This window comes from Aquarana catesbeiana, linkage group LG03, assembly GCF_042186555.1.
Source record: "Aquarana catesbeiana isolate 2022-GZ linkage group LG03, ASM4218655v1, whole genome shotgun sequence".
NCBI classification, from domain to species: Eukaryota; Metazoa; Chordata; class Amphibia; order Anura; family Ranidae; genus Aquarana; species Aquarana catesbeiana.
In genome coordinates this window covers 512,102,912-512,129,714 of record NC_133326.1, presented here as the reverse complement: position 1 = coordinate 512,129,714, position 26,803 = coordinate 512,102,912, and the positions used below count along the sequence as shown (strand labels likewise).

The window sequence follows — 26,803 nt, the reverse complement described above, 5'->3', positions numbered from 1 at the left end:
TCTGTGTGTGTAGACACACAGATCCCGGTTCTCTGAGGGGAGAAGAGACTGATCATCTGTTCATACAAAGTATGAACAGCGATCTGTCATCTCCCCTAGACAGTCCCAACCCCCCTTCAGTTAGAACACAGAGAGGGAACACAATTAACCCCCTTGATCGCCCCCTAGTGTTAACCCCTTCCCTTCCCATTTCTACAGTAATCAGTGCATTTTTATAGAACTGATCGGTGTATAGATGGCAATGGTCCCAAAGTAGTGTCAAAAGTGTCCGATGTGTCTGCCATAATGTCGCAGTCCCGACAAAAATCACAGATCGCCGCCATTACTAGTAAAAAAAAAAAAAAAATAATAAAAATGCTATAAATCTATCCCCTATTTTGTAGACGCTATAACTTTTGCGCAAAACAATCAATATACGCTTATTGTGATTTTTATTACCAAACATATGTAGAAGAATACATATCGGCCTGAACTGAGAAAAACTTGCTTTTTTTAAAAAAAAAAAATGGGGATATATATTATAGCAAAAAGTACTAAATATTGTGTTTTTTTTTTCTAAATTGTCACTCTGTTTTTGTTTATAGCGCAAAAAATAAAAACCGCAGAGATGATCAACTACCACCAAAAGAAAGCTCTATTTGTGGGGAAAAAAGGAAATCAACTTTGTGTGGGTGCAGCGCTGCAACGACTGCGCACTTGTCAGTTAAAGCGACGCAGTGCCAAATCGCAAAAAATGGCCTGGTCATTCAGCAGCAAAATCTTCTGGGGCTGAAGTGGTTAAACACTTACCTGAGCCTGATCTCAATCCAGCACTGTGCCCGTCTGTAGCAGCTCTTCTCCCCTCACAGGAGACTTGGCAGCAGTGGGAGCCATGGTCTCCTGTTGCTGTCAGTCAAATTCTATGAGGAGGGAGCAGGGCGAGCTGCTGTGTGTCTACAGACGCACACAGCTTGACTAGGGATCAAGCCCGCATGAGTGCCCTATAGCAAGTGGCTTAGGGGTCGCTCGGAGAAAAGGAGAAGTCAAGACCGCAGGCAGGGGACCCCAAAAGAGGAGGTTAAGAGCCGCTCTGTGCAAAACCATTGCCCAGAGTACATACAGTAAGTAGAACATGTTTGTTATTTTGAGAAACAAAAGAAGCTTTACAATCATTTTAAATTAACACTGTAGAGCACACGGGACAGCACTGGATTTCAGGCAGGATCATCAGGTATGTTGTGCACTTATAACACTGTCATTGGTATAGTTAACAGAATAGAATGGAGCAAATAAAAATTTGTTAAGGTTTTATTACACTTTAACGTAGAATGGGGGCCTTAGCAAGGAGGAAGTTTCGGCCCCATAGATTGACAAGCAACCCTATTTGTATTGCCTGTACTGGCATGGCTGCACCTCACAGCAACTGCTGTCAAACAGGGATGGACTGGCCATCGGGACTACCGGGAGTTTCCCGGTGGGCCGATGGCTAAGTGGGCCGGTGTTGTGCTGAGAGTGGTTTCCCGTCCAAATCTGTTTCCCCTGTCTCTCGGCTGAGATCGGAACTCAGTGACAGCTCAAGTTTCTGCGCTCCTCTGCTTATGAGAGTATAAGCGAGGACCTGCTCCGCTCCTCCCACACATCCACAGCCAATTAGCTGGCAGTGTAATCCTCCCCAGCCCGCCACATTTGAATACACAAGTGCTGGAGCGAGGCTGAATGGGGGCACGAGGAAGGAGAAACACACAGTATCTGAAGCCGGTACAAGAAGGTATGAGTATGACAAAAGCTACAGCAAAACCAGTCCTGCAGCACACAGAGCGCTAGTTGAATGGGAACAAGATTGTGTGACTCGGGAGCAATGTCACATGTACACTGGCTGCAGTGTCTTCCAGAAATCTATGCCTTCAGGCAGTGTGCAGGTTACCGATCTGTCCCTTCTTCTACCTCTCCTCTTGCTCTGTACTTTTTTTCTTTTATAGCTGCCTTTCTTGCACACTGCCCTAACACACTAAGATCAGCATTCTCTATCCAGTGATAGTGTGACACATGGCTGGCTGTTAACCATTTCAATTTCTTTTCAGTTATTTAGCCAGAGCTCTGTGTGTGTACTGCAAGGTTTCTGTGATGTTTTTTGGAAGGATTTACTGCTAGTTCAGGCTAGAAGCTTCACAGACACATTAACTGTTTATTGTCCTCCACTAATCCTGACCAGTTTACTGTTTGTAAGACAATTTGTATTTTGGAAATTGGATAACCTGCTGTCTTCTGTCACATGGGTGTACTTTTAAAGGAAGATTACTGACTTGATCTTGCAGAGCTGGTTTAAATAAATTAGAGCAACCCTGTTATACATTACACTTTTACACTGGGCTCAGCCATAAATGTAGTCTCTGACCATCTCCTGTACTATGTCTGCAGTTTCTGACCATCTCCTGTACCATGTCTGCAGTCTCTGACCATCTCCTGTACTATGTCTGCAGTCTCTGACCATCTCCTGTACTATGTCTGCAGTCTCTGACCATCTCCTGTACTATGTCTGCAGTCTCTGACCATCTCCTGTACTATGTCTGCAGTCTCTGACCATGTCCTGTATCATGTCTGCAGTCTCTGACCTTGTCCTGTATCATGTCTGCAGTCTCTGACCTTGTCCTGTATCATGTCTGCAGTCTCTGACCTTGTCCTGTATCATGTCTGCAGTCTCTGACCTTGTCCTGTATCATGTCTGCAGTCTCTGACCTTGTCCTGTATCATGTCTGCAGTCTCTGACCTTGTCCTGTATCATGTCTGCAGTCTCTGACCTTGTCCTGTATCATGTCTGCAGTCTCTGACCTTGTCCTGTATCATGTCTGCAGTCTCTGACCATCTCCTGTACTATGTCTGCAGTCTCTGGCCATCTCCTGTACTATGTCTGCAGTCTCTGACCATGTCCTGTATCATGTCTGCAGTCTCTGACCATGTCCTGTATCATGTCTGCAGTCTCTGACCATGTCCTGTATCATGTCTGCAGTCTCTGACCATCTCCTGTATCATGTCTGCAGTCTCTGATCATCTCCTGTACTATATCTGCAGTCTCTGACCATCTCCTGTATCATGACTGCAGTCTCTGACCATGTCCTGTACTATGTCTGCAGTCTCTGACCATCTCCTGTACTATGTCTGCAGTCTCTGACCATCTCCTGTACTATGTCTGCAGTCTCTGACCATCCCCTGTACCATGTCTGCAGTCTCTGACCATCCCCTGTACCATGTCTGCAGTCTCTGACCATCCCCTGTACTATGTCTGCAGTCTCTGGCCATGTCCTGTATCATGTCTGCAGTCTCTGATCATCTCCTGTACTATGTCTGCAGTCTCTGATCATCTCCTGTACTATGTCTGCAGTCTCTGATCATCTCCTGTACTATGTCTGCAGTCTCTGATCATCTCCTGTACTATGTCTGCAGTCTCTGATCATCTCCTGTACTATGTCTGCAGTCTCTGATCATCTCCTGTACTATGTCTGCAGTCTCTGATCATCTCCTGTACTATGTCTGCAGTCTCTGATCATCTCCTGTACTATGTCTGCAGTCTCTGACCATCTCCTGTATTATGTCTGCAGTCTCTGACCATCTCCTGTATTATGTCTGCAGTCTCTGACCATCTCCTGTACTATGTCTGCAGTCTCTGACCATCTCCTGTACTATGTCTGCAGTCTCTGACCATGTCCTGTATTATGTCTGCAGTCTCTGACCATCTCCTGTACTATGTCTGCAGTCTCTGACCATGTCCTGTACTATGTCTGCAGTCTCTGACCATGTCCTGTACTATGTCTGCAGTCTCTGATCATCTCCTGTACTATGTCTGCAGTCTCTGACCATCTCCTGTACTATGTCTGCAGTCTCTGACCATGTCCTGTACTATGTCTGCAGTCTCTGACCATGTCCTGTACTATGTCTGCAGTCTCTGATCATCTCCTGTACTATGTCTGCAGTCTCTGATCATCTCCTGTACTATGTCTGCAGTCTCTGACCATCTCCTGTATTATGTCTGCAGTCTCTGATCATCTCCTGTACTATGTCTGCAGTCTCTGACCATCTCCTGTACTATGTCTGCAGTCTCTGACCATGTCCTGTATCATGTCTGCAGTCTCTGATCATCTCCTGTACTATGTCTGCAGTCTCTGACCATCTCCTGTATTATGTCTGCAGTCTCTGATCATCTCCTGTACTATGTGTGCAGTCTCTGACCATCTCCTGTATCATGTCTGCAGTCTCTGTCCATCTCCTGTACTATGTCTGCAGTCTCTGACCATCTCCTGTACTATGTCTGCAGTCTCTAAACATTTCCTGTATCATGTCTGCAGTCTCTGACCATCTCCTGTACTATGTCTGCAGTCTCTGACCATCTCCTGTATTATGTCTGCAGTCTCTGACCATCTCCTGTACTATGTGTGCAGTCTCTGACCATCTCCTGTACTATGTGTGCAGTCTCTGACCATCTCCTGTATCATGTCTGCAGTCTCTGACCATCTCCTGTATCATGTCTGCAGTCTCTAAACATTTCCTGTATCATGTCTGCAGTCTCCGACCATCTCCTGTGTTATGTCTGTAGTCTCTGACCATCTCCTGTACTATGTCTGCAGTCTCTGACCATCTCCTGTAGTATGTCTGCAGTCTCTGACCATCTCCTGTATCATGTCTGCAGTCTCTGATCATCTCCTGTAGTATGTCTACAGTCTCTGATCATCTCCTGTAGTATGTCTACAGTCTCTGACTATCTCCTGTACCATGTCTAGTTTATATACTGTTTTTGTGCGTGTTCGCAAAATAAAAGTGGGCCAGTCTGGATAAAGAGATACTTCACTAAGATTGTAGTGGCTCCCAGGGCTGTGTCTGTGCTCCGTTGCGGAGATTTCCTTTCACTTCCTGTCCAGTAGCCAAATAGAAAGTGAGGGTAAATCCCTGCAAATCGCATTCATTTCAATGGCACCTGTTCACATCTGAGCATTCTGTCACCTGAAGCAAAACGCCTGAAGCTCAAAATAGTACATGAGCTTCTTTTTTGGCAAATTACAGTCGTTTTACTGCTTTTACATTGGTGACCTTTTAACCTTGAAAACACCTGTACAAATGCTGCAAAACCTCTGCAAAAACACCCGAAAAAACGCCTGAAAAATGATACACTCAGGTGTGAATGCAGCCTTCAACCCAATATTGAGCTGAACTAAAGAGATACCTTCTTTGACTTACAGTGGTTGTAAAGGCAGAAGTTTTTTCATCTTAATGCATTCTATACATTAAGATAAAAAGCCTTCTGTGTGCAGCAGCCCCCCTAATACTTACCTGAGGTCCATTTAGATCTAGCGATGTTGCACAAGAGACTCGACTGCCTGAAACTCGCCTCCAAATTGGCTGAGACAGCAACACAGCGCCCATTGGCTCCCACTGCTTTTATTCAAAATCAGTGAGCCATAGAGGAGAGAGAGGGAACAGGGCCGGGCCAAGGCTCAGTGTCTGAATGCTCGGCTTGGGTGCCCCATAGCAAGCTGCTTGCTGTGGGGGCACTCAACGGGGCCAGGAGCACCAAAGAGGGACCCCAGAAGAGGAGGATCCAGGCTGCTTTAGTATCACTTAAACCGTACATGCAGAAGTCCCTATATCTAGAGAAAAACTTTACAAGGCATTAGAAGGAAAAGTAAATTGGAAGGACTATACCGCAATGACAATAGTGGCTTGGGGATTAACGCACCATGTGATGAGACTTTCATATTTTTTCATGTCTCATGTTCCATATTTTGACTATTATATTTGAAGCCCAACTTTGGGCAACTAAAAAAGGATTCTTCCCCTGCAGTTGGGCTGTGCCTGCACTGCAGGGGTTAAGTTGCAGGGGTTACTTACCTACACCTCTGCTCCTCCCAGTAGCTTCTTCTCCCCCACACTTCAGTGATTTAGACCCCTTTCACACTGGGGCGGTTTGCAGGCGTTATTGCGCTAAAAATACCACCTGCAAACCGCCCCTAAACAGCCTCCGCTGTTTGTTCAGTGTGAAAGCCCGAGGGCTTTCACACTGAAGCGGTGCGCAGGCAGGGCGGTGAAAAAAGTCCTGCAAACAGCTTTTTTGGAGCGGTGAAGAAGCGGTGTATTCACCGCTCCTTCACCGCTCCTGCCCATTGAAATCAATGGGACAGCGTGGCTATACCGCGGCAATACCACGGCTATAGCCGCGCTGTACGAGGGATTTTAACCCTTTTTCGGCCGCCAGCGGGGGTTAAAACCGCACCGCTAGCGGGCGAATACCGCTGCAAGAACGACGGTACAGCATCGCTAAAAATAGCGCTGTTGTACCGCCGACGTCCCCACCGCCCCAGTGTGAAAGGGGCCTTAGGGTCCTGACATCCTCAAGACCAAAGCAAGGTCCATAAGTCCTGAATTGGACATGATGATCCAGAGGGATAGTCCAAAACTGAAGCATGGGGGAGCCTCATATGTCGGGAGAGGGGAGGATCAGGAAAGTAAAACGGTTTCTCCTCTCTCCTAGACAAAACGAGCTATTAACCCTTGTAGTTCAGGTGCAGCCTCACTGCAAGAGATCATTTTTTTTTGCCTCCTTTATAATCCTCCATGAGCTCCCGAACCTTTCTTTTTCCCCCTGACTTATGTTTGTTTGAAACCAACAGTGCACATTAGCTGGGGCCATATGCACACCACAAATCCCTATTATACATAGTACATTATTATTATTATTATATATAGTACTTCTTTAATATTGTATACAGTTAGTCTGGTTGAAAAAAGACACAAGTACATCTATTTCAACACATAGTCCCTAGTCCATCTCAGGTGTGAGAAACAGGGGTGGCTACTCTTCTACCTACAGTGGGACCATGCAGAACAAACCTAGCCACCCTCTAACAGAAAGTCAAATCACAGCAGCAAAAATTGTATTTTTTTTTAATTTGGCGATTTGGAGGGTTCATGCATACGTATGCCTGTTGGAAAGTTTGGGTGTATTTTCCTGCCTGGGAGAAACATGTGCAGGGTTACATCTGCCCAATAGACAAGCATGGCTGTACGTGGGTATATGCCTATACTTGTGGAAACCTGGGCATGCATACAGATGTAAAACTCTAAAACACAACCAACAGGATTAAAGGCCATCAGGGCTGGCGCAAGGTTTTTCGACACCCTAGGCGAAACCTCGTTTTGCCCCCCCATTGGCTCTGCCCCTGACTCCACCCCCTTGCCCTAATACACGTTAAACATTTATCTCATCAGTGTGTATGTGTTGATGCTTCATGTGACAGCCAGAGTTACCTGGCCAAGGTATTTCGGTAGTGTCAGCAGAGGCAACACTCTGCTCAGCACTCAGTAGTGAACAGGCAAACCAGAATACTCAGCAGCTCCTAAGGGGGTAGTGCTACAACTTTTTAAATTCATTTTATTTTAATAAAGAGCCAATATAGGCAGTTTGTGTGCAACCACCAGTAGAAGGGCCCATCTAAACACTTACAGTCATGGCGGAAATTGTTGGCACCCCAGAAATGTTTCCAGAAAATCAAGTATTTCTCACAGAAAAGTATTGCAGTAACACCTGTTTTACTATACACGTTTATTCCCTTTGTGTGTATTGGAACAAAACAAAAAAGGGAGGGAAAAAAAGCAAATTGGACATAATGTCACACAAAATTCTAAAAATGGGCTGGTCAAAATTCTTGACACCCTTTCAAAATTGTGGATAAATGGGGCAAGTAACAGGTGTGGGCAATATAAAAATCACACCTGAAAGCAGATAAAAAGGAGAGAAGTTCACTTAGTCTTTGCATTGTGTGTCTGTGTGCCACACTAAGCATGGGCAACAGAAAGAGGAGAAGAGAACTGTCTGAGGACTTGATAACCAAAATTGTGGAAAAATAGCAACAATCTCAAGGTTACAAGTCCATCTCCAGAGATCTAGATTTGCCTTTGTCCACAGTGCGCAACATTATCAAGAAGTTTGCAACCCATGGCACTGTAGCTAATCTCTCTGGGCGTGGACGGAAGAGAAAAAAAGATGAAAGGTTGCAACGCAGGATAGTCCGGATGGTGGATAAGCAGCCCCAAACAAGTTCCAAAGAAATTCAAGCTGTCCTGCAGGCTCAGGGAGCATCAGTGTCAGCGCAAACTATTTTATTTATTTTATTTTATTTATTTCAGGTACTTATATAGCGCCGTCAATTTACGCAGCGCTTTACATATACATTGTACATTCACATCAATCCCTACCCTCAAGGAGCTTACAATCTAACTATCTGTCGACATTTAAATGAAATGAAACGCTATGGCAGGAGACCCAGGAGGACCCCACTGCTGACACAGAGGCATAAAAAAGCAAGACTACAGTTTGCCAAAATGTACTTGAGTAAGCCAAAATCCTTCTGGGAAAACGTCTTGTGGACAGATGAGACCAAGATAGAGCTTTTTGGTAAAGCACATCATTCTACTGTTTACCGAAAACAGAATGATGCCTACAAAGAAAAGAACACAGTACCTACAGTGAAATATGGTGGAGGCTCAATGAGGTTTTGGGGTTGTTTTGATGCCTCTGGCACTGGGTGCCTTGAATGTGTACAAGGCATCATGAAATCTGAGGATTACCAAAGGATTTTGGGTCGCACTGTAGAGCCCAGTGTCAGAAAGCTGGGTTTGCGTCCAAGATCTTGGGTCATTCAGCAGGACAACGACCCCAAACATGTCAAAAAGCACCCAGAAATGGATGGCAACAAAGCGCTGAAAAGTTCTAAAGTGGCCAGCAATGAGACCAGATCTAAATCCCATTGAATACCTGTGGAGATATCCTAAAATTGCTGTTGGGAAAAGGCGCCCTTCCAATAAGAGAGACCTGGAGCAGTTTGCAAAGGAAGAGTGGTCCAAAATTCTGGGTGAGAGGTGTAAGAACCTTATTGATGGTTATAGGAAGCGACTGATTTCAGTTATTTTTTCCAAAGGGTGTGCAACCAAATATTAGGTTAAGGGTGCCAAGAATTTTGACCAGCCCATTTTTGGAGTTTTGTGTGACATTATGTCCAATTTGCTTTTTTTCCTCCCTTTTTTTGTTTTGTTCCAATACACACAAAGGGAATAAACGTGTATAGCAAAACATATGTTACTGCAATACTTTTCTGTGAGAAATACTTGATTTTCTGGAAAAATTTCTGGGGTGCCAACAATTTCGGCCATGACTGTACATATTAAGAGAACCTAAAATGTCAAGCAGAGTAATATTTATTACCAAGTACAATAGGTCACTGTTGGAAGGGTACCTGCTCTATGGAGACTAGCTATTTCCTCTCCTCTTATCTACCGCTAAAGCCATTTTTAAATGGTTTTGGTGAGCTGTGTTAAAATAGCGCTGTCATGATGCATCTCTTCCAAAGCCCTTTCTGGACATTAAGGCTCTTCACTGCAAACAAATCACTACAGAGCTAATCGCTTTTCCCCAGTCCTCTCCCCTGTGGCTTCACATCAGATCTCCCTCCTCAGGAAACAATAGACATCTACTGTTATTATGTGGCTCTCTTTTGCGGTAAATCACCAGACGCTATTATGAGGCATGCAGAATCCGGCAGATAACAATTCATTAACTGTGGCACAAAAGGTAGAATATCAGTCTCCATTTTACAGCTGTCTGTGTCCTCACTGAGGAGATTTGCATGTCCTGTCGTGGTGGTCAGTATAAGGCTGGACAAGAATTAAGAAGAAATCTACACAGATGGCTATAAAAAGCACTTCTTTAGAAGAGTGAACAATGTTTATAACCTTTATAAGGGTTTTCTACTTTTCTGTGTAACTATTAGGGCTTGTGTTGATGCAATCAATTTGACATCAGTTTGCAATGCTTCTGAGATTGAGAAATCATTGAAGGGTGCATTTGACCTGCAGTTTAATTCCTTCTGACCTGCTTCAAGCAGGTTTTGCATTCCCATAGACCTGTCAGCCATTCTTGACATTTTCTGTGCTGATAACGGGTGTTAGGCTGGGCAGGAAACAAGAAATCTATACAACAGGGCCAGAGACATGGACAAAACCAGAGGTTGTAACCTTCTATTCGACTTAAAGTGTAAGTAAACACATTGATTTAACAGTTTCAAAAAACAGTTACATTTCCAGCATGCCGGGAATTCTAACTGTGACATTGGTTGTGCTCTCAACCAAACTGTCAAACCATCCAATGACTAGACTCATAACTGTTCACATGTGCAGCATCATGACAGTTGAAGATGAAACAGAGGCCAAGATGGCAGCTACCATGGCTGAAAACGAAAGGATGGTTTACTTCCACTTTAAATTGTAACCGTTACACCTATACTGCAATCTCCAACCCCCTACCAGTTTTAAACTCATCTAGCGGTCTAGCAAGATGCCATACTGTCAACAAGGCCACACACATCTTTTCAAATCTTCCTGGCTGGTACTGTGCATGTGTTCTACACTCCTATTCATTCCTCTGGAGAGTTAGCAGGGAGTATGCAGCTTATACTTGGATACCCCAATAAACTGGAGTGCAGTGCACATGCATTAGTATGCATGGAAAGACAGAACAAAGGACTTAACAGTCTCTTTGGATAAATAAAGAGAAAAAAATGCATGCCCCCTGATAGTGACAGTTCAGAGTGAAGGAAATGCCCTCTCATGAAACAGCTGAGGGGAGAGCTGGTGCTGCATTTGGTAGGTTGATGGGGAAGATCTGTACTGAGGAAAGGTCTATTCTTGTAGGCTGGGAGGGGGTCTGTATTGAGAGGGTGGACTGAGAGTGAAAATTTAGGGCTGTTGGGGGAGACGTACTGTGGGGGTTAAAGGCTTGGGGGTTATTGTACTGGGAGGGAAGCGTAATTTTTGGATGCATTTTGTAGTGTGCATTATGCACTCCTGGAACCCTGCACTCAGAGGTACACACTCATGAGCCATGCACTCTGTGCACTGTCCTGAGCTCTGTACTCTGCACATTATATTCTCCTGACCCCTGCACTATAGAGGATATGTTATATGTTTCATTTTCCGGACCACTGCACTCTATGGTGGGCTTTATATGACACACTTCTGACCCTTGTACTCCACATACATTATATACTCCTGAAGGTTATTTTTAAGGTAAACTGTGTGCAGAAAAGCAAAAGTAATAGTAGAGTTTTAACAAGCCCTAATTGATCTCTTTAGCAGAGGCATGGTAGGGCAATTCATCCCAGCAAAAGCACTATAGTTGTTTAAGCCCTTCTTTCAACAATTTGGCTCAATTTCATCCCCCATACCAGCAGACTTGGCAGCTCAACTCATCCTGCTACCCCATCCCAGCAGTGACTCAGCAGCTCAGTCTAATGTAAACAAAGAGAAGGAGCCCTGGGACAGGGGTGCAGTGGAAGCTAGAGAAATTTTGTTGCAAGTTTGTACATAGCCTTGCAACATGTTCACTTTTAAGCCTCGTACACACGATCGAATTGTTGGCCAACAGAGCGTCAGACTTTTGTCCAAAGGGCGTGTGCAAGGAACTTGTCTTGCATACTAACGGCACACAATTGTTGGCCAACAAACACGAATGTAGTGATGTACTACGTGGAATTTCAGCTCTTGAGCGCCACCCTTTGGGCACCTTCTGCTAATGTCGTGTTTGGTGAGCATTGATTCCGAGCATGTGTGTTTGTACTTTGGACTTTTGTGTGACGGACTTGTGTACAGATGATACGAAAATCTGACAAAGGACAGCTGTCTGACGAAAATGTACTAGCCTGCCATGCAAAATTTGTTGGCGGAAAGGTGGACAACAATTGTCTGATGGAGCGTACGAACGGTCGGATTTTAGGCCAACAGTCTGTCATCACACAATTCCCTGCCGAAAATCCGATCGTGTGTACGAGGCTTAAGTCTCTACGGATAAGCAGTATTCAATGTTAGAGCCCTTTCACACTGGGGCGGCGTCGGCGGTAAAACGCCGCTATTATTAGCTGCGTTTTACCGTCGGTATGCGGCCGCTAGCGGGCGGTTTTACCCCCCGCTAGCGGCCGAGAAAGGGATAAATACCACCGCAAAGCGCCTCTGCAGAGGCGCTTTGCCGGAGGTATAGCCGCGCCGTCCCATTGATTTCAATGGGCAGGAGCGGTAAAGGAGCGGTATACACACCGCTCCTTCACCGCTCCGAAGATGCTGCTGGCAGGACTTTTTTTACCGTCCTGCCAGCGCATCGCTCCAGTGTGAAAGCCCTCGGGGCTTTCACACTGGATACACAGCAGCGGCACTTTCGGGTCGCTTTGCAGGCGCTATTATTAGCGCAATAGCGCCTGCAAACCGCCCCAGTGTGAAAGGGCTCTTAGAGTGGTTGTAAACATCTAAAAGGAAAAATGAACAGAACATATCCTTCTATAGTGTGTACTAGCCTCAATCTAAAGTCCCAAGTGTGATGTCTGTATCTTCTCCCCTCCCTCAGCTATCTGCATTAGTCACGTCTGACAGGTTATCCTGTTACCACAGAATCTCGGTAAGTGATCCATCTGCCCTCCAGCACACAAAAGATGATTGACAGCCGCAGCTATGATTGTTTTGCTATGTGACTGTTGGGGGGTGTGTCCTTCCCCTTTATTCAGGTGTCAGATTACACTTCCTATACTGTGCAGTGTGAGACAGGAGAGCCTTTCTCCCTGCCTGCTAGAGCTGATGAAATAGCCTTTGATCTGTGTGTTTTAGAAGGCTGTAAAGAAGAGAAGGCTGCAGATAAATAGGTACAACTTATTTAGGGATAATAGGGATAAAACTTTTACGCGGAAGGGAGTTTAATAAGACACATGACCACTCATTAAAATTAGAAGAAAAGAGGTTTAACCTTAAACTGCGTAGGGAGTTGTTTACTGTAAGAACGGTAAGGATGTGGAATTCCTTTCCACAGGCGGTGGTCTCAGTGGGGGGCATCGATAGTTTAAAAAACTATTAGATAAGCACCTGAACGACCACAACATACAGGGATATACAATGTAATACTGACATATGATCACACACATAGGTTGGACTTGAGGGTCTTTTTTCAAGCTCACCTACTATGTAACCATATCTCCATTTTATTTTTATTTATTTTTTTCTTATAGGTCAACTATAAAGCTAAACTGTAGACCGATATAGACACAAATTAACCTCCTTAGGAAAGACGGCTAAAGGTTGGTCGCACATTGCCGGAAGGGCGTCTATGGACGTCCTCCCGTGATCGCACTTCTCGCGCGCCCCCTGCGGCGCGCAACAGCAGGGATCTGTGATCGCTGTATTCTTAGGACACAGCTGATCACAGATCGAAGTAAAGAGCCAATCACAGCCGCTCTTTACCATGTGATCAGCTGTGTCCAATCACAGCTGATCACAGCTATTATTAGCATTCCTCTCCTCACACTGACAGCGCCAAATCCACACAGGGGACATCTACACTGATAATCAGTGATATCAGTGCAGCCCCAACAGTGCTACAAATCATTGTCCACCAGTGTTGCAAGGTAGTGCCCATTAGTGCCACATATCAGCACAGCCTCATCAGTACCCATCAGTGCATCCTATCAGTGCACATCAGAAAAGGAGAAAAAATACTTATTTACAAAATTTTATAAAGAAACTAAGAAAAACTTTTTTTTTTTTAAATGTTTTGTTCTTTTTTCTTTTGTTTAGCAAAAAATAAAAAGCCCAGTGGTGAATAAATACCACCAAAAGAAAACCCGGTCTCAAAAAAATATAAAAATGTAATTTGGGTACGTGTTGTATGCAATTGTCATACTCTGCAACCGCACTGAAAGCTGAAAATTGGCCTGGGCAGGAAGGGGGTGAAAGTGCCCAGTAGGCAAGTGGCCATTACAACCCTGTAATCATTAATACATTATTAAATGTATTTTTTAATACAAGCAGCATAGGTCCCTGAATTTGAACTGGCATCAGCCTCTTGCAGTGTCTGCAGAGCTGGAGTGTGATAAGAAGAAGCAGTACAGTTACCAGATGGGACAACCTGGGCTCAGAGTAAAAAGTTTAAGTGATGCCAACCATTAGACTGAGGACAATCTAGCAGAAGAAAACAAGTACCGTGAAGGATATCTTTGGATTGAAGCTGAATACTGCAGCAAAAACTGTTTTTGCTATTTTACCTTTCAATGGGCTATTTATTTTATCTTGTTATTTTCAAATCTGAGTTCTACTTTAAAATACAAATTATTTCTCACAAAAGTTTTATACAATTATTGGTACTGTAATTTCCTTGGACTTTCTCAGTGCCACCAAAACTAAACTAATCATTTATGCCTCCTTCTTCTATTAAATGTCTAGCTATATTGCTATTGATTTTGTTACTTTATAATATTATTTAAATTTTTTCTTATTTGTTCCTTCAATACACACCTGGTTCTGCCAACATACTAGCTACCTCATTTATATTTTAATAAATAGACCACATTCCTAGGAGAAGAATAAAAGAATCAATCTTATATTCTTTTGCAGCTAGTGTAGAATAAAATGTGTTCGGTTTTCTAAGCCGCAGCACTTTTATATTGCAAAGCTACAACAAAGCATTCTTTTTATGTTCAGCTTTGTTAACATTTATTTTAGTGTCCCTCTGACCTTGCTATAGACATACTCATTTTTTTTTGTAATTTATATTGGTTTATTGCAATTCTCACAGGTCAGAGAGCACACGTTTTTCATCCCTGCCTTCTGATTTGTCATAACATAAAATATAATAGGTCTTCCTAAATTAAAACTTCTGTATTATAATCTTTAAACCTGAACTCCAGGCACAAAAACTTTCATTTAAATATATTCAATCGCCACAAAGGATTTAAATCCACTTTGTGTGCACCAAATGCCTTTGCAAACCTAGCAATTACCTTAAAAGTAGCAATGACATCATCACTGTAATATATGTAGCGCCCTGGGGTTAGTCAGGGAGCTCCTCACCAAATTCCTTGTCAGGAGTAGCTACTGTAGTTAAATACTAGTGATCCATTGATTCTCCCTAAGTTTGGCCTGGTTTTAATTTCCTCTTCTACCACCAGGTGGCCGGGTACTTGTAGGTATTAGATTGAGAAGGACAACTCCAGGTCAGGTTATGGGTATATGGGGTATCTCAGCCAATGGGCAGGGATTTTGTTGAATCCCTTGGCCTGCTGTGAGAGCCTATATATTCGGGTGAGGTCAGGTGATCCAGGTTCTTGTGTGCCACCCGGGCTGCCGCCTGGGTGGACGTGTGTCGTATGCCCCAGGCTGCTAGGCTGGAGATTGGGCCTATCCCGGGGGCATCTGGCTGCCAGGCTGTCTGAGGGCCTATCCAGAAGTAAGAGGGCAGTGCAGGGTTGGGACTGTGGCTTGCAGTCCAACCAAAAGTGATGGTTCTGCCAGCCGGAGAACTTGTCAGTGGTCGGAGGTAGAGGGGAAGCTTTCGCCATGAAGGGACCAATTACCTTTACCAGGGACCACAGTGAGTAACTGAAGCAAGTACCGGAGCAGTATTCTCACCCAACGGGCACGGTGGAGAATCGGGAAACCTCAGGTGGTGATCAAGTCAGGGACCCAACCAGCGGAGGTGACGTTTGCAGAGCAGCCTTGTGTGTCAAGCTATGGACCGAGCCAGTCAGCAGGGGTAAAGCTTGAAGGTATCCGAAGTGCCAAGCTAGGGACTCAACAGGGGAGTGTGGTTGATGCTTGAGGGAGATACCACCGCAAAAGCCTTGAGGAGCTAACGGGATTCAAAGTTAGTGAATCAGAGGGTCCAGTGAGAGACTAGGAGCTCAAGGGGCTGAAGAACTACAAGAAGAAGTTGTAGTACAGCTGAGAGAACTGTTGCTTTGAGTTAGGAACTGTTTAAGGACTGTTACCATAGGAGACAGCAATACTGCCCGTGCAGAAGTGGCACCTTGCTGGGACCTTTCTCTGTACGGCTGGTCTCCTATTGAAGTCTCTGAGTCTGCCATTTGAAACTGCAGCTACTTAAGGGTGTCCTGGCCCTAAACTGCTTTCCCCCACAAACTATAAAAAGGATTGTCATTGAAATAAAACCTCTTTTACATCCAAGAAGTGCCTGGCACCCAGTGACTTTTACTACCCTTGCACCCACTATGCCTCACAACCCACTCTGAAAAGTGTGTCGTGCGTATGTATTCAGCCCCCTTTACTCTGATACCCCTAACTAAAATCTAGTGGAACCAATTGCCTTCAGAAGTCACCTAATTAGTAAATAGAGTCCACCTGTGTGTAATTTAATCTCAGTATAAATACAGCTGTTCTGTGAAGCCCTCAGAGATTTGTTAGAGAACTTTAGTGAACAAACAGCATCATGAAGGCAAAGGAACACACCGGAGAGGTCAGGGATAAAGTTGTGGAGAAGTTTAAAGCAGGGTTAGGTTATAAAAAAATATCTCAAGCTTTGAACATCTCTCGGAGCACTGTTCAATCCATCATCTGAAAATGGAAAGAGGTATGGCACAACTGCAAACTTACCAAACATGACCGTCCACCTAAATTGACAGGCCGGGCAAAGAGAGCATTAATCAGAGAAACAGCCAAGAGGCCCATGGTAACTCTGGAGGAACTGCAGAGATCCACAGCTCAGGTGGGAGAATCTGTCCACAGGACAACAATTAGTTGTGCACTCCACAAATCTGGCCTTTATGAAAGAGTGGCAAGAAGAAAGCCATTGTTAAAAGAAAGCCATAAGAAGTCCCGTTTGCAGTTTGCGAGAAGCCATGTGGGGGACACAGCAAACACGTGGAAGAAGGTGCTCTGGTCAGATGAGTCCAAAATTTAACTTTTTGGCCCAAAAGCAAAACGCTATGTGTGGCGGAAAACTAACACTGCACATCATCCTGAACACACCATCCCCACTGTGAAACATGATGGTGGCAGCATCATGTGTTGGGATGCTTTTGTTTAGAAGGGACAGGGAAGCTGGTCAGAGTTGATGGGAAAATGGATGAAGCCAAATACAGGGCAATCTTAGAAGAAAATCTGTTAGAGTCTGCAAAAGACTTGAGACTGGGGTGGAGGTTCACCTTCCAGAAGGATAATGACCCTAAACATACATCCAGAGCTATAATGGATTGGTTTAGATCAAAGCATATTCATGTGTTAGAATGGCCCAGTCAAAGTCCAGACCTAAATCCAATTGAGAATCTGTGGCAAGACTATAGCTGTTCACAGATGCTCTCCATCCAATCTGACAGAGCTTGAGCTATTTTGCAAAGAAGCATGGGCAAAAATTTTACTCTCTGTATGTGCAAAGGATGTAGAGACATACCCAAAAAGGCTTGCAGCTGTAATTGCAGCGAAAAGGTGATTCTACAAATTATTGACTCAGGGGGGTTGAATACAAATGCACGCCACACTTTTCAGATATTTGTAAATAATTTTAAAAACAATTTATCAGCTTCCGTCCTCTTCACAATTATGTGCCACTTTGTGTTGGTCTATCACATAAAATATATTTACGTTTTTGGTTGTAACATGACAAAATGTGGAAAATATAAAGGGGTGTGAATACTTTTTCAAGGCACTGTAAGTTGCTTGCAACCGCAGGATTGTTCTTCTCAAGCACCCAAGGAACCCTAAAAGGTAAGATTGCTTCCCCTATACATACAACTTGTGGCTCCCCACTTCAGACACATTACTGGCCTATAATGCCCCGTACACACGGTCGGACATTGGTCGGACATTCCGACAACAAAATCCATGGATTTTTTCCGACGGATGTTGGATCAAACTTGTCTTGCATACACACGGTCACACAAAGTTGTCGGAAAATCCGATCGTTCTGAATGCGGTGATGTAAAACACGTACGTCGGACTATAAACGGGGCAGTAGCCAATAGCTTTCGTCTCTTAATCTATTCTGAGCATGCGTGGCGCTTTGTGCGTTGGATTTGTGTACACACAATCAGAATTTCCAACAACGGATTTTGTTGTCGGAAAATTTTATAGCAAGCTCTCAAACTTTGTGTGTCAGAAATTCCGATGGAAAATGTGTGATGGAGCCCACACACGGTCGGAATTTCCGACAACAAGGTCCTATCACACATTTTCCGTCGGAAAATCCTATCGTGTGTACAGGGCATTAGTGTGATGAGCAGCACCACTAACAAAAAGTGACCACAGACTCTGGTTGCTGTTTACAGAGAATAGTGCCCCACTGTTTAAGAAACTGGGGTGCTCAGAGGAGTAAAAAACCTTGGTATGCTGGCATTACCAGGTATCCCTTTTTTCCTCCACGTGCTAAAGCAGACTATAGACTTTAGAGGAAGGTCAGATGTTCATATACATTTTAAAAACAAACCTATGGCTATTTTATCTTAAAGTGGTTGTAAAGGCTCAAGGTTTTTTTACTATCATGCATTCTATGCATGAAGGTAAAAAACCTTCTGTGTGCAGCAGTACCCCCAGCCGCCCCAGGAATACTTACCTGAGTCCCATCTCGATCCAGCGATGTGCACAAGAGCCTCGGCTCCCAGGTCTCTCTCTCAACAATAGCCATTGGCTCCCGCTACTGTCAATCACAGCCAGTGAGGAGAGAGTGGGGGCGGGGTCAAGTTACGCTCCATGTGTAAATGGACACACGGAGCAGTGGCTTGGGAGCTAGCCTGCTCAGGTGCCCTCATAGCAAGCTGCTTACTATGGGAGCACTAGGCAGGGAGGGGCCTGGAGCACTCTCGGGGGACCCAAGAAGAAAATGATCAGGGCTACTCTGTGCAAAACCATTACACAGAGAAGGCAGAGAAGGCAAGTATAACATGTTTGTTATTTTAAAAAAGGACAAACCTTAAATATTACTTTAAGCTAGTCATACACCAGTAGAGTTTTGTTTTCTGAACATTCATTTGATTTTCTAATAGTGAACAGGATTAAATTGATAAGTTGATGGAGCAGGATAAAAAAAAATCCTCAAACAAAATTCTAGCAGTGAATGTGGTTGTCATTAAGGAAAATCCATTCATTCAAAAATCGATTGTTAAAAGTGAACACATTTTTGCAGAACTTTCAAACGACATTCGTCAAGTCTCTGATAGCATTATTAAATGTACTGAGATTATTATACGAATATTAATACAAAAAAATCTAACAGAGTATGGACAGCTTTTGTTGACATAACATTGAATGGGTCGAGTTTGGCGGCAGTACTGCCTGCAGAAAAAGACGGGAATAATTTTGCCAAAGTGCAACACAAAGTGGCGCAAACACCTTGTGTGTACAGGGCTTCCAGGTCACCAGTAAACTATGTGACAGGTGTGGCAGTGGGTGGTAGGAGAGCTTTAAAAAAACGCCCCTCAACCGTTCTTTCAACACAGGTGCACGTTAGAAAATAAATGGTTTAATTTTCTCTTTAGACAAAAGTATTATTTAGACCTTTGTTAAAGGATATGTAAACATTTGTTTTAAAAAAACAAACAAAAAAAACAAACATGTTATACTTACCTCCTCTGTGCAGTTGGTTTTGCACAGAGTGGCCCCGATCCTTCTCTTCTGGGGTCCCTCAGCGGCGCTCCTGGCTCCTCCTCTGCTCGAATGCCCCATCAGAGAAGCGGTCTCCCTCGGGGCACCCGTGCAGGCGCACTCCCATGTCCTGTTGCTGTGTCCATTGGCACAGACAGCAGGACTCGGCTCTGCCCCCCGTCTCCCGCGTCATTGGATTTGATTGACAGCAGCGGGAGCCAATGTTTGCGCTGCTATCAATCTATCCAATCAGGACCGAGACACCGGCTGGAGCAGGTGTGTTCGTCCCAGGCGCAGGAACGATTGGGCTCAGGTAAGTAAAAGGTGGGCTCTGGGGGGCTGGTGAACTACAAGAGGTTTTTCAAACCGCAAGGGTTTACAACCCGTTTAACCTATTTAGTGTTCATTACCTTTCAACTGTTTTATTGCAGCATAAATATTAAAAAAAAAAAAAAAACAATTTTAACAAAGGCGATAACATGCTTGTAAATAATGTTGACATTTTTTGTATTAAAAACATTATTTTTGTGTCAGCGTAAACAGGACAAATGAAAGAATTAGCACTTTATAGTAACAAATGTTTTAAAATCAAAGTCAAGAAAAATAAAAAATAAAAGTAATAAAAAATACATTGCTGAATTAATAGAGGCCATCGCTGAAAAGTGAAAATAGCTATGGGGCTTAACAGGGTAACTTCATATACTGTATGTTTTAATATGGATTTAACATATACATTAAAAATGATACATACCGTATATACTCGAGTATAAGCTGAGTTTTTCAGCCCATTTTTTAGGCTGAAAACCCCCCCTCGGCTTATACTTGAGTGAGCCATACCTTTTATTACTAAAACAGGGTGTGTCTCCCACTGTGTAATGCATTCTGTTCAGCCGTCCATTGAAACAAAGCTCGCCCGCCTCCTCCTCGTCTGTGATGGGCGGAACACTGATACAGTTTCCCAGCATCGTATCAGTGTTCCTCTATCACAGACAGACGAGGAGGCAGCGGGGCGGGCTTTGTTTCAATGGACGGCTGAACAGAATACATTACACAGCGGGAGACACACGCTATTTTAGTAATGAAAGATGTCTCCCGCTGTGTAATGCATTCTGTTCAGCCTGCCATTGAAACAAAGCCCACCCCATTTCCTCCTCGTTCGTCCGTGATAGAGGAACACTGATACGATGCTGGGAAACTGTATCAGTGTTCCGCCTATCACAGACGAGGAGGAGGTGGGCGGGCATTTTTTCAATGGACGGCTGAACAGAATGCATTACAAAGCGGGAGACACACACTGTTTTAGTAATAAAAGGTACAGCTGCAACTGGGCACAGTGAGACCGCAACTGGGCACAGTGAGACCGCAGATGGGCATTGTTTACCGGTAACTGCTGCATTTTCCCACCCTCAGCTTATACTCAAGTCAACATGTTTTCCCAGTTTTTTGTGGTAAAATTAGGTGCCTCGGCTTATATTCGGATCGACTTATACTGGAGTATATACGGTAAGCCTTTTTGTAATTTTGTTCTAATAAATTTCCTTTCCACTTCGATTTGCAACCAGTTCTAAACTGGCAAAAAATAAATTAATTATACGACTGGCTTTTCCAAAAGTTTTGCAGTCTTATTACAACATAATTGATGTCTCCCGAACCAAGATGGTGACTGCTTTCTCCATCTCCACTCCACTCTAAATCAGAAGGTATGCCTTCTTCAGACCCCTATGAGCCAGATGGCAGTTCGTTCTGGGACTTCCCTGCAATTGCAGCTGAGCATTTAGAGCAGAATCCCACACTGACCAACTAACAAACACCTGCCCTACAGTCAGGAGACAGTTGGCCACTCTCCTCACAGAACCAAGGGAGCTGCTGCACTTAATCCTAAGGCTGATTTTGATCCCTTTGCCCTGCACCTAGAGAAATCTTTCAGGTATGATATATCCTCCAAGCAACAATCTACCACAGTTTTTTCTACTAGGCTGATGGCTATGGAGTAAATCAATGCAGCAACATAATTCAGAATGCAGGCACTAAAATCTCAACATTACCGTGCTTCCTCAACTATATTATCTCTAACTTCAGGTAGAGGTTCTGGAGTGTAGGAGCCGCCGCAATAAGGTTTGTGTACAGGGTCTACTTGAAGTGACAGTTCCAGCCAACTTGGAAGGACACTGTGAAAGAAATCTTCTGGTGGTTCCTTACTGAAGCTTCCTCAAATGCCATTCTTATTGAGGGTACATAGGGCCCAGGGGTCCCTCTCGACAGACCTAGATTGCCCCAGAGACATATTGTACTCTGTCTCTAACACTATTACTCCATGAAGATGAATAATATCTGGGTGGCTAGGCAAAAAAGGTGCCACGATACAAATCCTATGTAAAAATTTGCATTTTTTGCTAGAAAATTACATAGAAGCCATAAACTATATATTTTTTAAAAACAGAGAACCTGAAGAATAAAATTGTGTTTTTTACAATGTTTTATGTTGCACAATATTTGCGCTGCTATTTTTAAACACAAATTTTCAGAAAAAAAAAATACTTTAATGAATTCTTCGTGCAGAGGTGGCGGGGGACAGATTCAGCATCCAACCGATGCTGCATCCACCTAGGCAAGTATGATTATGAGCATTTCCCCCCCCCCCTCCATACTTCTCTTTTAATTGTTCCTTTAGAAGTTTGTATTTGTTAAGGGGCAGATTACCTTCCACAGTGCTAGATCTCCCTTCTGTACTGCATTTACTAGATCACCCTTCCTGTCATGCATACTGGGGAAGGTGTAGGCCATTTTTGCCCTCCCTACACCTTAAGAACCTGTTAATACATGTTTAACTGATGCTATAGGTGTCAAGCACACCTTTGTTTGGAGCACTGTAATCCTATTGTTTTTGTTTTCTAAGAGACTTGTATTCTGACAGTGGGAGGTTTCCCAACTGTGATAATATAATGATCACTGCCAGCAGCTATAGCCACCAGCAGTGATAAAAAAAAAAAAAAAAAAGAAACGATAGCCTGGTTGTACTGAAGCTGATTAATAGATCAAGAAACGCATTTTTCTGAGACCCCTGATTCCCTTGTTTTAGAGACAGGGGATATCGTGTTTCCACTCGCTTCTCCCTGATGAGCACTCCAGAGGAGTCTGCATCCTTATAGTCCTGACAGTTACCTGGACTTCCATAGTGGTTATCAGGACAAATAAGGACAATGCCTTTTTATCAACGGTCAACTGCACTTGAAAACTGTAACTTTATCCAAAGTTTATGCCTCAGATCAAAACCAAATCTCTTTCCTTGAATTTGCCTTATCGATCGTGTGTGGGCTCCAGCTGACTTTTTTTTCTCAAAAGTTTGACGGACCTAGAAATAAAACATGTTTCAAATCTGTCTGACAGACTCGAGTCCGGTCGAAAAGTCTGCTCGTCTGTATGCTAGTCCGATGGACAAAAACCGACACTAGGGCAGCTATTGGCTGCTGGCTATGAACTTCCTTGTTTTAGTCCGGTCGTACATCATCACGTACGAACCTGTCGGACTTTGGTTGATTGTGTGTAGGCAAGTCCGTTCATCTTTAAGTAGTCTGTTGACACTTCCAGTTCCACCTCCCATTTCTCTTCACCGACACATTCGTAAGGTCCTACATTTACATAATTTGTTAGACGTCTGGCAGGTACAACATCCCCCAACCAAAGATTTTACATTTTATTCACCTGTGCACATCTGCTTCTGGTCAGATATTGCCACCTCCCCATGATTTTGCACATGGATATTGGGAATATTACCATTTCTGATCATGTGCCAGGCACTCTTACGCTACTCTTAGGCCTGGAACCACTCCATCTTCAAATTAGAGGCTTAATGAGTCCTTACTACAAGTCTCTTTAGTTAAAGCAGATCTGGAACGCAAATTATTCTTGTACTTTGAAATCAACCAGTACCCAGAAACCTCCTCACATGGGAGGCTCACAAGGCCTATATATGAGGAGTGATGATTAAACATAGCTCATGCCTAAAGAAACAAAGGAGATGTCAAATTACTAATCTACTTACACAAATACACAGTCTGGAAACATTACAATTATGTAATCAAACCCTACACGTTCTAGCTGATCTGGCACGCTGTAGACTCCAATTAAGATCCCTATGCAAAGGGGAACGCAAAGGCGACGTTGACCAGATGTAAGAGATCCTTTTAGGAATATGGAAACCACTGTAGCAAACTAGCTAGGGCTCTACATCAATGCCTAAAGGCACCAAAGCTACAATGCCATTGGACATATATGGCATTCAGAGACTACTACACCAGTCTTTATAACCTACACCCAGAGAGATCTGGTACCCCCGCTGAGGCACATCTCCACAAAATTAAGACATACCTTAGAGACTCTGGTCTTGCATCCCTATGGGCACAGGAAAACTTTTGGAAAAACCTATTGATTCATGGGAACTCCTAACGGTGATTAACCTCCCTGGCGGTATGATTATTTTGGATTTTAGGTGCTGAAAGCGGTACCATTATTTTGCATTGAAATTTGGCGTTCTATATTGTAGGTCTGTAAATCTTAACAATAACACACTTAAATCTGTCCAAACCAGAGTCTAGTAGATATCCCGGGTATGATAAAGTTTGAAACACAAAAACATAAATTATAATATAATAAATAAAAATAAATAGTTAAAAAAAAAAAAAAAAAATAGTAATAAAATAAATTTCCCCACAATTCACTATCGCTCAATTCTGCAAGTGTTCTAATTTACTATCGCTGTTTTCTAGCTGGTCTAAAGCCACTTTTGACGTAAAGGGACACTTTTTGGTTGCTATGGACAATCTCCAGTTTCCAGGCAGAAAGAACAGTGTATATCATGTAAAACTGCATGCAGGGCATGGGCCAAAGCACTGGGGACAAAAGGGATGTGAAATCATTTCATACAGTACTGTAATCTGTAAGATTACAGTACTGTATGTGTTATGATTTTTACTTTTTTTTTAATTTGCCGCCAGGCTCCGCCCCCGTGCGCCGCGCTGCTCGCAGGGAACGGAGCCTGGCACGGAGAGACTTCGGAGGAGGACGGAGCCCTCGGACACTGCGGGTGACATCGCAGGATCCCGGGGACAAGGTAAGTAAAGCCGCCCCAGGATCCTGCAATGCGATCCCGAGTGTGGCTCGGGGTTACCGCTAATGGTACTGAATTTTAACCCCGAGCCACACTCGGGAATACCGCCAGGGAGGCTACGAGCACCAAGACTAGTAAGGCCCCGGGCTCTGACGGCCTTACATTGCAATACTATAAAAGGTATTTCATTCCTGCCTGACTACCCACTTCCTGGCAGTATTTTATTTTCTCGGCCAGGGGTCGATATGCCTTAGCCCCCCACATTTCCGTGCTCCCAAAAGAAAGGAAGGACCCACAATGCTGTGCCCATTACAAGCCTATCTCCCTCCTTAACACCGATTTAAAATGTTTTGCTTAAATATTAGCTAATAGGCTACTGCCGCATTTATAATAACTTATTCACTGAGATCAGGTAGGCTTCATGCCCATGAGCGAGGCTCATGATGGCCCTACCAGAGTTATAAATGTTATTCAAGCAGCTTAGTCTAACCCTACACATACGTTTTTACTTTCCACAACACAATTGATTATTCGACAGACAACAGCTGGAAGACCCGCCTGTTTAGCATGCAAGAAGTGGGAGGTGGATGCAAGTAGTAAAGCTGGCCAAAGACAGCTCAAATCATGTATGGGCAGACTGATTGTATCCAAGTTGATCGATCGATCAACTTGGGTACAACAAGCCTGTAGGATTTTCATGCGAGAACTGCCTGTCTATAGCAGCTATATAGCAGCGTGGGAGAACACAATAGCTGCGTGGGAGTGATTCCCCATCAACACTGACTGTGTTGATGGGGGAATCATGGCAGGAAAGAAAATCGCACCATCTATGGCAGGCTTTAGTGAGTTTTAATATGTACAGCCACAGGTTGGATTCTGCAATAAAGTTTGCTGAGAATCTTTACAATGTATGAAACTGACCAGGGGCAGAGTTTTTTTTATATTCTTAGCAGAAGACATTATTTAAGATATTTATTTATTTTATTTATTTCAGTTACTTATATAGCGCCGTCAATTTACGCAGCGCTTTACATATACATTGTACATTCACATCAGTCCCTACCCTCAAGGAGCTTACAATCTAAGGTCCCTAACTCACATTCATACATACTAGGGACAATTTAGACAGGATCCAATTAACCTACCAGCATGTCTTTGGAGTGTGGGAGGAAACCGGAGTACCCGGAGGAAACCCACGCAGGCACAGGGAGAACATGCAAACTCCAGGCAGGTAGTGTCGTGGGTGGGATTCGAACCAGCGACCCTTCTTACTGCTAGGCGAAAGTGCTATCCACTGTACCACTGTGCCGCCCTACAACATACAAGATAACCTACAACACACTATCAGTCTTAACAGTGCCAATATTCGAAACCCAGAAGAAGAGCAGCAGCAAGAAGTGTGGAGTGCCTGTGGGGGGAGTTGGGTTTTACTTTTATAAAACACTAATGTTTTATGTTTTTATGAATGGAAAAAAAAATATGAAATAAAAGAGAAACTTACTCAAAAGGCTCGCTGGGATCACTATTTTGCATCAAGGGAGGGATAGGGATTCGCTTGTAAAACATCTCCCAGTCAAAGGCCCCCCGCATGGCATCTCCAGCTTGTGTCTCATATCCAAAGTGGTCATGGTCGATGACATCAATCATAGGACACACAATCGTCTTGCGATTCTGAGCTATACGGTCTGCCAAAGAAAAGACAAATAATTTTTAAACAAGTCCAAATCTACCAGGAAGCTGATGTGGACGAGCTGTCATTTCTTTAGCAAGCATGAGGAAACTATAATTACAGTGAGTGCTGAAAACAATGCAATGAGCTGTTTGTACATAATCTCCCTTGTAGCAGGGAATTTAGGTCAGACATTCCGCCAAAAGAAGCAAGGAAGTGACAAATGCCAGCTCTCTGCTGCTCATCCTCACAGAAACTATCCTCCAGAGATGGACAAAGAAAACTCTAAAAGGCAAAGAATAAGAAAATCTGTTTAAGTCATGCCAGTGTTAAAGGGAAATCACAAAAGTATTTTCTGTTCAATATTTTTTATTGAAGTTTTTGCATTACAATATCAGCAATGACATTCCAAACATAAAAAAAAAAAAAAGAGATACTCCTCGCTATCCAGGAAAGCCAGAAGAGGAGAATACATTGGAATAAGAGAGTTATCTCTAACAAGGATATTACAACATTAATGCATTGACATGTCTACAGATAAAGTACTATGGTCCCTATACAGTACCCGCCCGGTGTGTAACTGAGGAATAATAACTTGTAAGGAG

At 43.7% G+C, this 26,803-nt stretch overlaps 1 protein-coding gene across 1 annotated transcript in view; it reads right to left on the bottom strand.

Moving 5' to 3' along the window:
- The window catches only part of GALNT10 (polypeptide N-acetylgalactosaminyltransferase 10), a 416,900-nt gene that overhangs the window by 41,717 nt on the left and 348,380 nt on the right, over nt 1-26,803 (bottom strand). Inside the window, exon 6 of the mRNA XM_073621149.1 lies at nt 26,031-26,214. Within this exon, the coding sequence (XP_073477250.1) occupies nt 26,031-26,214 (184 nt within the window). The remainder of the gene's footprint in view (nt 1-26,030; nt 26,215-26,803) is intronic.